The sequence below is a fragment of the Gopherus evgoodei genome, chromosome 1 (genome assembly GCF_007399415.2).
Source record: "Gopherus evgoodei ecotype Sinaloan lineage chromosome 1, rGopEvg1_v1.p, whole genome shotgun sequence".
Classification (NCBI taxonomy): Eukaryota; Metazoa; Chordata; order Testudines; family Testudinidae; genus Gopherus; species Gopherus evgoodei.
In genome coordinates, this window is record NC_044322.1 from 126,420,295 (window position 1) to 126,438,353 (window position 18,059).

At 43.4% G+C, this 18,059-nt stretch overlaps 1 protein-coding gene across 2 annotated transcripts in view; it reads right to left on the reverse strand.

Moving 5' to 3' along the window:
- Positions 1-4,114: 4,114 nt before the first annotated feature.
- Positions 4,115-18,059, reverse strand: part of LOC115655999 (arylsulfatase D-like) — a 37,996-nt gene continuing 24,051 nt past the window's right edge. For both annotated transcript variants that reach the window (XM_030572161.1, XM_030572171.1), the window contains exons 5-10: positions 14,138-14,561; positions 11,677-11,813; positions 11,331-11,465; positions 9,258-9,420; positions 5,826-5,947; positions 4,115-4,727 (exon numbers count right to left, since the gene is read on the reverse strand). In XM_030572161.1, coding sequence (XP_030428021.1) covers positions 4,357-4,727; positions 5,826-5,947; positions 9,258-9,420; positions 11,331-11,465; positions 11,677-11,813; positions 14,138-14,561 — 1,352 coding nt within the window. In that variant the 3' untranslated portion in view covers positions 4,115-4,356. The remainder of the gene's footprint in view (positions 4,728-5,825; positions 5,948-9,257; positions 9,421-11,330; positions 11,466-11,676; positions 11,814-14,137; positions 14,562-18,059) is intronic.

An 18,059-nucleotide genomic window follows, 5' to 3' on the forward strand; every position in this document is an offset into this window, starting at 1 on the left:
TACATTTACACTAGCACATGTATGCACATTGCAGTGGACTCAGTTCAGTGAATGGCAAGACCTCCTGTTCCCCCCTCAGCTGGACAAAGACCCTCCTATCCCCCCGTAATACCCCTTTTAAACACTGATACAAACAAATGACATATTGCCCCTCTGACATGGTTTGTTACCACCCTTTACCTTGTACCTGTTGGTTTGATCAAAACTTCTCTGTCCATCACCCACTCATCCTGACCTATTCTTTAAAAGGGATCAATATGTCCCTGTGTCATCTTCCGGGAGTGTGTTTATACCATAACAGGGATCGGCAACCTTTGGCATGTGGCTCATCAGGGTAAGCACCCTGGCGGGCCAGTTTGTTTACCTGCTGCATCTGCAGGTTCGGCCGATCGCAGCTCCCACTGGCCGCGGGTCACCGGTTCAGTCCAATGGGGGTTGCGGGAAGTGGCGCGGGCTGAGGGATGTGCTGGCTGCCACTTCTCGCAGTCCCCATTGGCGTGGAGTGGTGAACCGCAGCCAGTGGGAGCCACAATCGGCCAAACCTATGGACGCAGCAGATAAACGGCCCGGCCCGCCAGGGTACTTAACCCTGGTGAGCCGTGTGCCAAAGGTTGCCAATCCCTGTACCATAACCTTGTAGCACGGTGTTCTGGTATCACCCTTCCGGAATGTGTTTATGTGAGTGTCCTGTGCTTAGTACTTCTTAGGAATATTCATATTTTTGCATTTTTGCAAAACTAGGTCGTTCTTGCCACATGACTTGGCCTCTTGCTATTTCTGCTTTATATTAGCAGATCTTGACTCTGTTTAGGCTTTAGGCCTTACACTAGGCCTCTTCTACCAGGCCTCATGTCTCTCTCTATTACACTGACCTAACCTCCACTTTCAATTATCTTTTTATACCTTTTGAGCCTGCCGTATTTTTTTCGGAACCTGATCTATGAAAGCTCTTTTAAAGCAAAGTCTGTGATGGTGGCTGCACTAGTTAAGGCAGATGCTGCTGCTCATCTACTACTAAACTTAGACAGTCAGGAGGTGTGGTTGAATTTTGAGTTACTGTGTGCTTTATGTCATCTTTCCCACCTTCTCTCCTCTCACACATCTAACTTCCAGAATCCTATTCTGATATCCAAAAATTTAGTTTTTCATCTGACAAGTTATTTACTTGGGAACATACATTGATCACAACAGTCAATAATAAAACTCAATATTGGAATGCTACAGGAATGGGAAAGTAATTTTCTCATTTAATACCTTTAAGATGAATAAGACAATTTCCTTCCTCGCTTTGTAGCATGACAACATTCTATTCGGTTCCTTTTCTGCTAAATCAATTGAAATGTGAGAGTCACATGTTTGCAGGATCAGTCTTAGACACATCTTAAAAAAGATATTTAGAAATCAGTTCCCATTTACTCACTTTCCAAGTCCCAAGTTCTTCCTACAGCAATTGGTACAGAATTAATGCCTACAAGCAGGTGAAACAATACAGCTCCCTGGATGGTTTAGGTATTGTAGTTACCATAAATTGTGGCTGCACATATATACACCATGCAGATGCCGCAGTCCTCCATGGGGATCAAACTAGTCACTAAAATGACAGGCTTCTCCTTCAGTGGGCGCTGTAACCCATGGGTCAAATTTGTCCTGGTGAATCTGAGTGGAGTTACACCAAGGATGAAATTGACCAAGTATTTCTGAATCCTTTACTGAGCTGCACCTCTTTCACTTAGTTATTTGCTGATTGTATTAAATTATATAGATTTCTCCAAACTATGATTTTTTTTCTTGTTCGTTAATTTAAGTGGTACATCCCACCAATGAACACTATACTTGTTTACTCAAGATGATGGTAAACATATAAAGTACGTTTATTTATTTTAAATGTAACCCTTCTGCCCCTCTGAATTGGCAGCAACAAGGGCCGGGTTCAGTATCCAGGGGTTCCTTTTCAATAACACCATGCATAACCGGCTCAAGCCCCCACCCATTGACCTGGGACACTTACATACCACACCCCCCGGGTGCCTTTAGGAGGCAATACTTCCCCTTTCGCAAGCACGGAGTTTGAGTGTAGCAAAAACTTTTTTAATAAAGGAAGGAAACAATGTGGCATCCCACTGGAGAAACACCACAAACAGGATTATAACACAAACCATAAACAAACAAAAAAACCCACCCCCAGGTACGTTTGGCAATGTCCTTTTCCCCTTAGGGTCTTAAGTCCAATCACCCCAAAGTCTCTGGTCAGTGCCACCCCAGAGTTTATCTGCAGAGTTTTACCCTCCCCCAGCCTGGGTGGAAAGCAGGGGGGAAGTCCACACAGGGTGTTAAGGGGCATCTTACATGGGCCAGGGCCAACTGCTCTGCCTCTCCATGGAGTTCTGCTGCAGCCTTCACCACGACCAGTTCCACCACACCAGCTGTCCCTGCAAACCGCTTCACTCCGCTCACTGTTCCATGGGCTGCTCCAACACACTGCAAACTGCTCTGCCAGCCGCTTAACAATAGGTCTTCAGGCTCCCCCACTAGTTAACACAGCACTCTGTGATCTCAGTTCAGCTCTTTCAGTGATTTCAGCTCTTAGTAGGGGAGCCCTGGTGCTGGTGCACCATTGGCCCAACATGAATTTAGCTCAGCAGTCTCTACATAGACTCCTAATAGAATCAAAAATTAGCTCTACTCTTTAACATGGGAGAGAGAAGAATGTGCAACTGGTGTTTCAGGCCCTCAAAAGGGGCCCATACCATCAGGTACACACACCAGTCCCCAACCTCTCTTAATTCATGGTGTTTTGGAACCCATGTCCCATGTTTAGCAAGTACCACCCAACTGAGGTTGAGTCATTTCTGTCACAAAGCAGTCCCACAGCTCCCCATTTGCACAATTAGGGTGACAAACTTTTTTTTCCCCTGCCCCAATAACAAAGAAATCGGGGATCCCAGAACTGTAAAAATCACCATCCCAAGCTGCTGTGGGGTTATGCTAAGTGAGGGGGGTGGATGTCAGTGCAAATTCTTGAAATTCTTTCCACACTCTACAATTTACCACCAGATGTCAGGGTAGCGCTCAGCCTGACTTTGCTTACATATACATTTTTATTAGCATCATTTATGAGTAAAACTGCCAGTTACAAACTATAACAGGACCTTTTGCTCACCAACCAAGAGCTACTTTTAGTAATGATTGTGCAAATGACAATAAAAAAAAATCTTTAAGAGCAATATTCTGCTTTCTGGCATGCATGATCATTTACTTTACTATTATCCAGTTAAAGCTGCAGTTTGTTCAAAAGTTGTTGAAAAATTGCAGTTGGTTCTTTCCTAAGCCAATTTCACTTTTTCTTGTGTATATACCTCTGACAGTTTCAAAGATTTATCTATAGCTAAATGCTCAACAGAGAATGGAGTTACACCTCTGTGAGGCAGTGATGTGCTGGGAAAAGGAAGTAATTGTAACACAGATGCCACTGTATCTGGATGTCTTATGGCCAAAATATTCAGACCTAGGTGCCTGAAGTGGGGCTCCTAAATTCATATTGGAAGGCACAGTCTCTCCAGGTCCTATTCTTTGTGTACATGGAGTTCACTTTATGCACCTAGCTAGTAGTGGAGAGTGAATGGGAGAAAGCACTGTCATAGCCTCCTTGTCCCCACTCAGGGCCGGTGCAACCATTTAGGCAACCTAGGCGGTCACCTAGGGTGCTGGGATTTGAGTGGAGCGCCATTTTCTTCGGCAGCGACCGCAGCGGTTGGATCTTCAGCCGCCCCAGTCACCGCTGGCATTTAGGCGGAGGGAGCTGGGGCAGGGGAGCACAGGGAGGACCGCCTGCAGCAAGTGGGGGGGCAGCATGCAGGGGAACTCCTCGCCCAAGCTCACCCCTGCCCCGCCTCCTCCCCAAGGAGGCCATGGCTGCTTCAGTTCTCCGGCCTCCCAGGCTTGCAGCGCCAATCAGCTTAGGCGCCGCAAGCCTGGGAGGCAGAAGAAGTGAAGCAGCGACGGCGTGCTCGGGGTGCTCGTGCTCGGAGCAGGGGTGAGCTGGGGTGGGAGGGGTGCCTCAGGGCGGAGGATGGGGAGCTGCCGCGAGGGGGTGCCTCAGGGCGAGGGGGGGCACCTCAGGGCAGGGGCGCGAGGGGGGGCACAAGGTGGAAGTTTTGCCTAGGGCGTGAAACATCCTTGCATCGGCCATGTCCCCACTTATAGCCTCTTTATTCCCCAGAGAGAGAGAGAGCAGTAGAATGGCATATTTAAGGGTATAATTTGGCCCAAAGGAGACATGATTTTTCAGAAATGATATTACACGTTGACTGTAGCAGAGCATTCACAGTTGCAGGATTTTATGAACCACCACCTATTTTACAGAGCAGGGTGTGCACTGTCACCTTCTTTATCACACCAGCAAAACGGGAATGTCCCACAGCACGGCTGCAGCCAGGGCTTCCACATAATGTTATACAAAGAGAGCTGCTGTGGGACTGGAGTCAGCGTTTGGCGATGCTCCTGAACAGCTCTTGCTATTCTGCTTATTACTGTGTCAAACAGGGGCTCAGTGCGAGGTGATAGAGGTTTGGCCTCAGAGGGGTCTCTCGAAAGATCAAAGAGTAAAGGGGGGTCATGATGGGTTACACCTTCCCCAAAACATGGGCAAATTCCTCTTCCATAACACGCTCCAGCACCCTCTGGATGGAATATGGGGGTCACATAATGCGCCTTCCACAGTGCACCACCTGGAAAGAGAGAAACCAGATATAGGGACCAAATGATGTGTATAACATAGCACTATAGTATTTGAGAGTGTTCCTTTAAGGAATACAAAGGCATTTACCAACGAAAATATACAAGGTTACAAGGCTTCTTAAAGTCCTTCAGAAGAGAGACTGATTTTGAAGGCACTAAACATTGTGGAGATGAAGACTTCTGTAGGATGGTACAGTACATGTTTTCATTAAACTTCCACTTACTCTTTGTTAATTGCAAAGAGTCCTTCGTTGTTGTGCACCTTCTGCTGGCATCAGACTTCATTACAACTTCCATGCCAGTTTTGACTTGCCAAGAACCTCAGGAGTCAATCCATAGGTTCCACAACTTGGACCAAGCACAGACAACTTTTCTGAGGCTACACTACGCAGCTTTTAGCAACAAGCTGTGCCACTAAAAGGCACACAGTGTAGCTGCTGTTTGTCGGCTCCCCTGCTGACAAAAAGCTTCCACGCCCACCAAGCAGCGTTAGCATTGTCAGCAGGAGACCTGCTGACAAAGTGCTGTTCACACTGGCACACGTCAGCGGCAAATCTTTTGTCTTTTGGGGTATGTGTGGTTTTTTTAACACCTCTGAAAGACAATTTTTTTGTCATTCAATTGCCAGTGTAGACCTAGCCCAAGTATTATTGCAAAAAAGCAATCAGTTAGTGCAGGGTTTCAAACAGGGGTAGCCGCTTGTGTAGGGAAAGTCCGTGGCTGGCCAGGCTGGTGTGTTTACCTGCCCCATCCACAGATCTGGCCGATTGCAGCTCCCACTGGCCGCGGATCGCTGTTCGAGGCCAATGCGGGCTGTGGAGAAGCGCTGTGGGATGTGCTGGCTGCTGCTTCGCACAGCCCCCATTGGCCTTGAACGGCGAAACGTGGCCAGTGGGAGCTGCAATCGGCCGAACCTGTGGACACTGCAGGTAAACAAACTGTCAAAGCCTGCCAGGGGCTTTCCCTACACAAGCGGCGACCCCTGTTTGAGAAACCCTGAGTTAGTGGTTGCTATGATGACTGCTCCTATGAGGAGAAAATATTTGCTAGAGTTTGTATCCCTCATGGGGAAGAGTATCTATACTCACTGTCCTTTTGGTGCCATCGCACTGCGTGTAAGTATGACCCACAGTAGTGAAACATGAACTCGTGCTCTGACTGTTGAACTTTTCCTTGTAGTAAAGGCATCAGGTTCCGGCCATCAACTACCCTGATGTGATGGAGATAAGAGAAGTCACCAAACTGGGACAATAAATATTGTATTTATTACTCACTCCATGGTAAAAAATTCTTAGTGCCACTGGCACTACATCTACAGATTATATACAGATAAACATGTAAACAATTTCCCTGCTGCACTTGTCCTACATTTAGAACAGCTATTAGAGAAGTTAAGCAAATATGTAAATCCCTAAATAAAATGCTTTTTAAAACAAAAATTCAAACTTACCCTGTTGAATTGTACACAAACATTTTTTACAAAGACTTAGTGCTTGTGGAAAATTAAGACCCCTATTCAGGAAAGCATCCCTAATAAGAATAGCACTTAGGCATGCTTTCCTGAATAGGGATGGGTTTAAGCACATAAGTGCATCCCTGTATTGGGGCCTAAATTAGTATTTTAATAGTTTTCTTGTATTAACACTGGCAAGTAATTTCTCTCCTATGTATAAGCATTTCTAATATGTATTTCACAAATGGTATCTAGGTAAATTTTTCCGATACTTTACTTTTTCCCTTTTCTCGTAGAGCAAAATTTTCAAAAGCAGCTGTGTCTTAAGAGTCCCATTTTTAAGCACTTAGGTGCTTTTCAAAATATTACCCCGGCATGTATATTTCTGTCACTTCTGCAATTAGGAGCAGTGTGGCATTCGGGGGATGGCCTCCCCACTCACAACTTTCACCACACTCTTGTAGCGGTGAGTGTGGGGATATTGAACAGTAGGGATGAAATCCTAATCCCAATGAAGTCAGTGACAACTCTCTTATTGACCGCAAGGGGACCAGGATTTCACCCTAGATTCTACTGTCTTTCACAATACCAGTATTCTGCTGGAAGATGGCTGCCTCTCAGTTGCTAAGGGACCATAGGGCATCCACTTTCTGGCAACGCAGTAGTCAAGCCTAAATGATCAAGAGAATGGGATTACAAATTGCAATTCCATTAATTTTGCCAACTCCCCCCTCTGTTACATCCATTGGGGTAAGGGCTGAGGCAGAGAGAGACGCTTTGGCCTCCTTCACGGACAGGAGGGTCATGGGTGGGCAATATTTGTAAGACAGAGAGCACTGCACTTGGCAGATTAAGTATATCGGAAGTAGATTCTTGACTGCCTGATTCTCTGCCCGGTGATGTGAGAACACATCTAGGCCTCTAGAGGAAGTTTGCTGGGAGCTCTCCTCACATTATTGAGATTTATCTTGCTCAGGGAGAGAAGCACATTTCACAGAACATGGCTGCTAAAAAGTGGGTTTCGAGGTGCACGGACCAGTCGAAAGAGCTGCTCTTTTCTCATGGGGGCACAGCTAGAGAAAGTCTCTCCACTCCATCTAGTGCTTGTTGTGGGAGAGCAAACAGCAAGGAGTGACATGGATAGAAAAAAGGCATGCTTTGGAAGATAAGATGTAAGGAGGAGGAGGTGCTACAGAGAGGGTTATAAGGAGAGGAGAGATTTATGGGTCCTTGTGGTGCGAGAGGGAGGAAAGCCCTCTATGGTTTCCACAGAACCTAGCAGGAATTGTCGCAACCCCTATATGGAACTCAGTCCCTTCCCGCTCCTCTATTTCCACCACAAGCCTCACTACTCGTAAGAGCCCATGTGGGGTCCATGTATGTCTGTTTGGCCCCTGCACTTTTATTACCCTAAGTGTTTTTAATTGGCTATACGTCTACACTGCAATAAAACAACAAGGGCTGGCCCCTATCCGCTGACTCGGGCAAGCAGGACTAGGGCTGCAAAATTGCACTGTGATGCTATATGATTGGAAAATGACGGTTTATATAATTAATATTGCCACTTGTTATGCAATTGCAACAAATCTTGTACAAAGTATGTTATGTAAGGTGTCAATGGAAAAGTTATGATTTGATGAGTAGGATTATCCTGTTTATACACATGTATCATTTTGTATCTGAAGTTATGAATATTGGCTACAGAGATCTATATTTCAATTGTGTTTGCTCCTGGGATAACACCCACAAGGCAGTTTACGTCCAGTCTGTCCAACACATTGTGAATGAACTATTCAAATTGATGGCCCATTAAAGAACACTTAATTCTCACAATGGGCCACAGAAAAAGCATGTCTCCACCCGGTGACCCTTCCTGTAGACGCGTTAGCCAAAATACAGGTAATGGCTTCTATGAGTCATCAAAGCATGCAAGGGCATGTGACAAGCTCATGTGACCCCAGACTCCATCTTGTGCCTGTAATTTTCCACAAAGTAAGACTGAAAGCATTCCCTCCACATGGGATAAGGTATACAGGACCCTGGAAGCATCTCCATTTTGCCTCTTTCCTGCTCTGATCTCTGGACTATGAATTTACACTAAAAGGAGCATTCCAACCTATGGACTGAGGACCTTCCAATCGTTTGGAAGTTACCAGAGACTTTACAAGCCAGCAGTCTGTAACATCACTGCTACAAACCTGATCCAAGAACTTTGCAATGTATGTATATGATTTCTTTGACGCCCTCCTTTTCTCTTATAAATAAACATTTACATATTAGATACTAAAGGATTGGCAACAGTGTGATTCTTGGGTAGGATCGGAGTTATATATTGATCTGGATATGTGGCTGATCAGAAGAACCCTTTGTTTAGTGAAACTGGTTTTCAATAACCACTCATCATAAAGTCTAGTGTCTGGATGGTGAAGTAAGGGCTGGAATGCCTAAGGAAACTGCATTTTTTATTTCTTTTTAACCAGTGTGGTAAGACAGAAGTTTACTTTTGTTACTGGCTTGGAATATCTAATGATAGAATAACCACCAGTTTGGGGGTGAGTCCAGCCTATTTCTCAGCAGTTTGTCCTGAATCTGGTCTTCTCAGATGTGACCCACTGAGGCATGGTGACATGCAATGTAGGCTTTTGGGCTTGGGCTAGAACCTGGGATCTGAGAATCAAGGGAGGAGGGTTTCAGAGCCCAGGGTCCATTCCATTTACACAGCAACGTTATAGCCCCCCAGTCTAGGCCCTGCGAGTCTAACTCAGCTGACATGGGCCAGCTGTGGGTGTTTTATTGCAGTTGTAGACATATCCTTAATTAGTTCATTTCATATTTTCTGGGATTTCCTTGTTCTGACAACTATCCTACCCCCATGCGCTGCATGCTACAATAAATCATTACAATCATAAAGTAATATCCTACTTTATGATTGTATAGCAGCAACATAAGCCATCAAAGCCCATTGCTTAGTGCATACCACACTATCAATGTAAAGTTTAGCAAGAGCATAAGCAGCAATATTATCATTACAGATATAAGAAGTGAATATACTTTGTTGTCTCCTTACCTGTCCTGGGGCACTATCCCTCCACCCAGGTGAGCCACTGTGGGATAAATGTCCATAAGGCTTGTAGGTTCATCAATAACTGTGTCAGCAGGAAAGACTCCTGGCCACCGAAGTATCCCTGGCACACGGATGCCTCCTTCCCAGCCTCCCATGCCTTTTCCACCTACAGCAAAGTGACATATAACAGTTACGACTCATTAGCAGACATTAGACTTGTACATGAAATTAGACACAAATGGCAGCAGCACATTGCTCATCCCTAAGGTTTAATTCCATGATTAAATTCTGATTTCATAAACTTCAAGAGGGATGCACAGAATCACTCAAAAAATAAAAATCAAAACGCACCCTCCAAAACTGGGAGGGTGTGTGTAATTAATGTCTTGACTTGCAGCACGGGATAGATGGGAAACTGGGCAAGCAAGCTTTCAAATATATGTTCTTCGGCAATAATTTTCTCTCTCTTTCCCCTCACATAGCTCCTCCTGCACTCAGCTGTTAGTCTGCATCCTTTTGTAGGGTCAGAATGTAGTGACAGGAAACTTTTAAGAGCCTACACCAAATAGCCCCATGGCCTAGCAAAGAGGGAGGGACCGGAAACACTCTGGGAACACACAAGACTAAAGGGTAAGAAATACGTCTTAAAATGGCATTTAAAGAGCTTCATCCCCCATTTTAATTCAGAGTTTCGGTACAGACTGGTTCTGTTTAGACATGGGCTAACATTTTCAAAAGTGACTCTGGCATATAGGATTTAGTCACTTAGGAGTCTAAAACCCAAGTGCCTTTTTCACTTTTGAAAATGAGATTTAGGCTTTAAAGTCACTTAGGTGCTTTTGAAAAAAAGTTACCCAAGAACTTCAAGACCAGAAACATGAATCTGAATAATACAAAAGCTATCACATACCCTTATTTGAACTTTTAGTCGAATGATTTTCCCTAACCACATACTACAGAGGAATCAGACCGCTATAGAGAGAATAAGAATTCTACACAGATCAAGCATCAGGATGCTCAGACTGCCTATGTGCTGAAGAAAAGTTGTGTATTGTGGTACAGTTGGGTACACCCAATATAGCCATCAGGTTTCCATGTCTTTTAGCTGCTCACCATTGCAACATTGTTTCCCCCTGCCCTCCAAATCCCATCAGACTCATTCACCAAATCTAGAACGTACTGCTTCCATTCAATGGCAGCAATCAAAGCCACTTTACCGTCCAGCTGCATAAGGAAGAGCCAGGAGCTAGCAAAAGTTCCTCCTTCCCATCCCTGAAAACAGGTGAACTCTCCCTTTCAGTAGTACGCAATTTCCAAAGCTCAGGGAGTCACAGTTTCAAGTCTTTGCCCCTGGCTGTGTACTTGGCAAGTGTTGCACGAAAAATCAGGCCAGGTTGCAAAATTAATACAAGCTGCAGTTTGAAAAAGGAAAACATTTACATGCTTTCTGATTGGCATTTGTTTTGTTTAGAGTATATTGAAAGCAACAAAACTGTGCAGCAATTGCCTTCTCACTGTAAGGGACAGCACACTCCTTTCCTTTTCTGTTCTGATTACCCATGTATCTGTGATTTCTGGGGCACAATAAGTAACCATAATCTAATTTGTCTGACTACATGGAAATCATTCACATTTACTATCTAGTAGGAATGATTCCATAAAATGCCACTGAAGCTTGTGAATGTCAAGAGCTTGTATACACAAAGAAGAAAGCTTTTTTTGGTACCACTTCTCCTTACTATTTTCCCTTGCTCTCTACAAAAGATCAGTTAATAACTAATTTAATACAAATATTTTTCCCTTCCATGAAGCCTTCGATCCAAGGAACAAACAATGATTTACAGGAGTTATGCAAGCTTCACAATACCATTGTGAGACAGGCAAGTTTAATACCTTAATTTCAGAAAAACGAGATGGAGCATAGAGAGATTAGGTTTGCTGTCCATGGTTACACATGACATCTGTGCTAGAACCAGGAATAGAAACCAACTCACATTGAACCCATCAGTGTTAGTCAAGCAAATTAATTTTCTATTGTATTTCTTAACTTAAAAGAAATCGTACTGTATTTCTTACCTTTATATATGCCATTCCAGCCACCTAGCTGAGCTTTTCCTTCTTGAGCCTCCAATTGTCCTCCATGGTCAGAGGCAAAATATGTGAATGTGTTGTTTTTCAAATCTTCCTTTTCAATAGCATCAAGAATTTTGCCTGTAAATTAAAAGACAGACAGAAAAACAGTCAAAAGTTTGCTATAAAACAAACAAAAAGATCAAGAGCTAAGAGAACTAAAGCTTTGCAGATCCCTTGCAGAAAACTTTAATAGCTTTTAAGACTCTAAAAGCTTGGTTGATATCAATATTGCACCTTTTAAAACACACTGATACATTTAAAGAAAATCTCCTTCATAAAGGACACTTACCCACCAACCAATCCATTTCTTCTACATTGTCTCCATATAAACCGTGTCTGCTCTTCCCAAGAAATTTCTCCGTGGTGAAAAGGGGTATGTGAACATGTAAAAAGGAAACGAAGAGGAGGAATGGTCCATGCTTGTTTCTTAAAAAATTAAATAAATATTTTTGTTGTGCACTTGGAAAATTCTGGAAGCTTTCACATTCACACATAGTTTATAACTAGAACCATATTCATCCTGACATAATGCTTTTGACCTCAATTTGGCTGGTATGGAGCATTCTCTCTCGTAATGTGCACAGTGGATGACACTAGCTATTTTGGGGGGTAATGTCTCTCCCCAGAAGAGTTTGCATTACAATGCACCAAACAGTATATATTTTCAAAACAATTTCCTTAGTGAGAACAATCCCAGAACCCCCTCACAAGAGGGCTTTACCTCAACACAAAATTTAGCCATTTCCCACTCCATAGTAAAGAGAGAGTGTGGCACCACAGAAGGCTGTAAACTGAGTGAAAGAAAAAAAAGAGGGACACATGATAATGGAACAGTTATGCAGAAATAAATGTCAGACTTCAAGGTGTAAAACAGTTATCACATGTAGTCAGGAAGGATAAATTTTTCTAAAACATCCCTATGAGATAGGCTTCTAAGTCCAATTTTCAAAGCAACTTAGACACCTTTACTTACAAAAGTATTTAGATGCCTAAAGATGCAAATAGATGCCTAGAGGAATTTTCAAAAGTGCCTAAGTGAGTTAAGCATCTAACTGAGTGGTGGGCAAACTGCGGCCCGCATGCCACATGCGGCCTATCAGGGTAATGTGATTGCAGGCCATGAGACATTTTGCTGATGTTGACCATCCACAGGCCCAGCCCCACGCAGCTCCCAGTGGCTGGGAATGGTGAACTGAAGCCAATGGAAGCTGTGAGAAGATGCAGCCAGCACGTCCAAGTGGCCTGCTACTTTCCGCAGCTCCCACTGGCTGGGAACGGCGAACCGCAGCCACTGGGAGCTGTGGGGGTTTAGTGGGGGGCTGTGGATGGTCAGCATCAGCAAAATGTCTCACAGCCTGCAATCACATTACCCTGATGGGCCACATGTGGCCTGCGGGCTGAGATTGCCCACCACTGATTAACTCCTACTGAAACTCTTTCACTGAAAGTCAGTAGGACACAGGCGCCTAAGTGCCTATGCCACTTTTGAAAATGAGACTTAAGCACTTTTTAAATTTTTACCTGAAGTTTTGTCTGCTATGTATAGCACAGCACAGTTATCTGGATGTCTCATGGGGCTTTTCGTAGTTTGTTCCCTTCCAGATGAGCACCAGATGAGCTGCTGCAGGAGGCAGGATACCTGACCAAATAGATCAAATGGTCAGATTTACTATGGTTAATTTGTCTATATTCTTATGTAAAAAAAAAATGATGTCTGAAAGGGAGTAAGAGCCATATAAGCCACAGAGAGAATAGCCTAGCAACTGCTATAGGAGAATTGCTGGATTATATAGTGCTGGACCAGAAACAGCCTTCCATTAACAGAGATGGGGGGCTGGCAAGAGAGAAAGAGCAGCCTGAGAGCTAAAAGAGGGGACTAGTAGTGTGTGTGTGTGTGTGTGTGTGTGTGGGTGGGTGAGTGGGTGGGTGAACAATAATGGAAACCTAAAAAATAAGTGATTGCCAAAGAGCATGTTTTATTTGCAGCAGTCTTGTGCTGTAATGGTGCCACTCTTCACTGGTATAGTGGAGAGCATAGGTCATCAGGCTGCAGCCCATCACAAGCTCCCTTTAAATATTACTTATTCTCTCACTACAGCTTTTCAAAATCATTTAAGTGACTTTGGAGCATGCACCCCACTGATTTTCATTGGGACTTATGAGCCAAAATCACCTGGCACTTTTGAAAATCCCACTCATATGGGTCAGCAAGGTGGTCACAATTCCTCAGTGACTTACACCTCAGATGATACCATGGACTTTGGCCCAATAGTCTTTCATGATAAATATGGAGAGAGAGATTTAGTTAGAAAAAAAACTTTTAGACTTTGTCTGATAGCTGGGGAAGCTACACAGTGTTGTTTTGCAAATAAAAAAAAATATTGAAAAATGAGGCCTTAGTCACATATGTCACCTGGTTAAAGCTTCTCTTATTTGAAAAGCTCCAGGTAGTTCCAGATCCAGGATTGCTGAAACAAAGTCGAATCCTTGGTGTACTCATATGTTGTCAATACTCAAAATGCTCTCCCCATTAACATGTCATTCATACTGGTACTCTTTTCTTGGCTCCAGAAACCAAGTCAGTGAGCATGTGTTTGTGGGCAGAAATTTCTTATGTGCTTCAAAAATATTTGAAAAAGAATTATCCAGAGACATTAACAGCTTATGCAAAAAATCCACTTGCACTGAGGATCTTAAAAACACTCCTGGGATCTTGTCTCCTTTAAGAAAAAAGGAAGGCCTTTAGTTACCTTTCAATAAATGAAACTGCTTCTTTAAGCACAAGGGCAGTCGTCCTTTCCAACTTCATAGGTTGTTCAGTAATGTCATAGTTCCTCATCAGGATGCAGTTCCAATATTGCACAAATCCATAACTGGAGTACCAGGAAGTGAAAAAAAGAGAGCCAGCTAAGGCAAAGCAGGCAACTATTTTCCAGCTGGCAGAGATCAAGCCAGTAAGCTTTCCAATGATAACTGTAAGCACAGCAAGGGCAATTATTTGAGTGTAAAGCCAGAGTTTGGCTTGAAGAGCTGCATCCAACTCGGGAGGTTTGTTTTTCTGACAGTTGTTTAGAAGAGTAAAAGGCATGCCATAAAAATAATCAAAACCATGGTTTGAAGGGTGGTGGCAGTGATCATTGAGGGCTTCACAGTTCATACCCTGATGCCACTTCCCTGAAAGTTAAAGAAACAAAGAAAGGCAATTGTTAGGACTGGGATTTTCAAAGCAGCCTTAGGAGAGCTAAGTGCTCATTTAAATGGCAGTTGGGCACATAAATCTCCTAGGTTCCTTTGAAACTCACAGTCTAAAACATTAAAAAGCACTTGTAAAGATGGAGTTAGCACGCCCTACAATGCATATGCCTGCTGTGCACAACTTGGAAGAAAAGTGATGGATTTCAATCGCTCCTTGTTTGTTAAGACAAGCACAATAAAAGACTGCACAGGGCCTGAATCTAAAAAGGGATCTTCACAGGTGGATCCTTGCACCTATGGTGGAATTCCAGGGAAGCCAGTAGAACTCCATCCTGGCATAAGAGTTTCTGTGGACTCCCTAGGGGATCCTGGGGCCTTAGACTAAGCTACCCAGGGAAGGGATATATTTTGTAAAAAATATTATTCTGCATCTATGCAGCCATATAAGAAATGAGTACTGAAAAATACTGCAGGAAACACATGTATCAACATTTGTGAAATAATAGTTTTCTACAAATGTACATAAGAACAGCCGTACTGGGTCAGACCAAACGTCCATCTAGCCTAGTATCTTGTCTACTGACAATGGCCAATGCCAGGTGCCCCAGAGGGAGTGAACCTAACAGGTAATGATCAAGTGATCTCTCTCCTGCCATCCATCTCCACCCTCTGACAAACAGAGTCTAGGGACACCATTCCTTACCCCATCCTGGCTAAAAGCCATTAATGGACTTAACAGCTTTTAAAAGAGAACTGGATAAATTCATGGAGGTTATGTAGGCATTGTAACTATAATAAATGTAAAGTGAAAGGAATGCCACTAGTTTGCTACAATGTAACTCTTCCCCCAAAATGAATACCTATTATTCTTTCAATTTTGGCATATGGCAATGTGTGATTCTGTTTATATATGTTTTATAAATAACCTACAAAAAACTATGTTAAAAGAACATTTTTAAGATTGCAAAGGCAAGCACTAAAAAGTTATTCCTGAACAAAGAAACATTTCCTATGTCCAAGTGCATTTAAGAAGGTTTATAAATCCACATGCAATGGTCTGCCTAAACTTAATTCCAAAATCCCTGTGCATTATAAGCCCCCTCCCCAAATAAGTCTTCTCATGTTGTCAGACACATACCAATATCCAATCCTCAGTGGGAGAAATGACTATTCTTTCTTCTGTATAAACCAGATTAACTCCTAATCCCAAATTCTAACAGAAAATGCCCGATTTTCCTCTTGTTACAAATCCTATATAAGATGAATTTGCAAGCTTTGCAAACTTTTTTCTTGTTGACTTGAAGCACAAAGAATTGCTTCCAGTTTATACAATCTGAACACAGATTCTAGTAAGGGAATGTCTACACTGCAGCATAAGCCTGGGCTCAGACTCGAGTCCAAATCCTCCTTCCAATCCTCTACATTCAAATCTCTCAGACTTGTGCTCAGACCTAGGGTCCTAGGACCTTCTGGAGCTGGAGAGTCCAAGCCTTTGTCAAGCCAGGATCCAGAGTTAGAGCCCTATTGCTTTGAAGTGTAGACACATCCCTGGTTAACTCGTGTCCTTTGAGTCCGCCAAAAGTATCCTACAATTCCATGGGCCAACTTCCTTTGTCTTCTCTATCCCAACAATCTCCAATCATCTCCAGTGAAAACGGAAGCCACCCCTTTTGGCGAGCAGCAAGTCAGCATTATACCTACCATTGTCTTCTGACCAGCAAGATGCAAATATCATCAAAGAACCTTCTGTGTTTGCAATGGAATCTGAACTGAAAAAGCCTTTCGCAGAGTGTGCTGCCTAATGATCATGGGAACACAGCCAGATTTTGGTAAATCACTGGTGCGAGGCTAGTAAAACCATAGATTTTAGTAAGACTACCTGGAATTATCCCACATATCAGCAGATAACTAAAAAGCTTGCAGCGCTGCAAATTTTCTGGACTGGTGAGCAAGGCAGGGAGTAGATTAAAAGGTTGAAGAGCAAATGCCGGAAGACCAGGGACCAGAACTGCACCTCAGGTAACCCGCTAGCCAAATGCCCATTTTATGAGGTGTTTGATTAAGTGCTGGACACTGTCCCAGCACAGAGCTAACCGTGTGCACAACGACATAGTCAGCCAGGATGGTGCCCTGCTGGCTCCTGAATCCATCATGTGAAATTCTTCATGCAAAAAAGTTCTGGATGCACTGCTGGTTATCCCAGTTCTGCGTGAAGATGAGATCCCACCAATCTGTGCTTGTGACCCTGTGTCAGAAGCGCTGGCATACGTGGGGGCAATGAGAGGCTATACCGAGTGTAGTGAGCAGCATCAGCCAGTGAGAGTCTGCCATGCCTGGGTACTACCTCCACTGCCTTCTGCTCCATCATGAAATCAGTCAGGTGCCTTTGGTGGGTCAGAAAATGCCACCAAAATGTCCACCAGTGTCTCACAGAAGATCTGCCCATTTCCTGACAGGAGTGAAAGCACTAGCAAGGGTAGTTCTTCAAAAGGTGCCTCCTTCACAATGCTGGCTCCCGTAGCTCATGGCACACAAACCACAATGACTCCTCTGCAGGCTGTGTTGTCGGGCTGTTCAAACTTCCTCTAACATGCAAGGTGGACAGTCAAGTTTTCCCACAGTGCATCATAGTCAAAGGGCTAGAGCAACCACATTTTGGAAGGGTGCTGGGGAGTCTGAGATATGGCTGGTTTGACTTAGGGATGTGTGCTGCAGTGTAGATGCCAGAGCCCCAGTTTCATGTCCAGATTAGAAAATTTTTAACATAGGGTTAAGAATCAGTGTAAGCCCCAGGTTTTCAGCTCACTCGAGTTCCACTAACCCTGGGATTACCCTCAGACTGTAAACTCTTTGAGGCAGAGACTGTTTTTTTTTCTTTGCTAGGAATCCTTGGTCTATGACAGGACATAGGTGGTACTGAAATACTAATTATTATTAATAATAAGAAACTGCAACACAAATTCAAAACAGCATTTTGTACAGCATGACAATTATCATTGACAACACACTCAGACCATCCTGTTCTAAAAAAGACCACCTACAGGACAAAAAAATTAGGTCCATTTAAATATGCTAACTCAGGTGTAGGAACAGTCACACCATCTATCTTTTTGGGTGCTAAATGTTAAATACAAGATAAATAGAACTGTTGACAGTAGAAAATCTTTTTTGTCCAAAAATAATGTAAACAGGAGCCAGATATTCAAGATGACAGAATACAGCAGAGCAATATACTGTAAAGTACTAGGTAACATGAAAAATACACGCAGTTATTACAAAAGTTGTGTCAGTGATTAATTTTTAACTAATGCAACCCACTTGGCTCATCTCTCCTTAAAATAGTTCAATTGTTAATCTAATACAGGAAATAAGTTACTCAATTTCTCTTAATTCTTTTATACTTGTCAACCAAAATTCTACAGTGACCATAATAGCTGTTTGGATGTCATAATACTGAAAATACTCTAGCATGGTGCC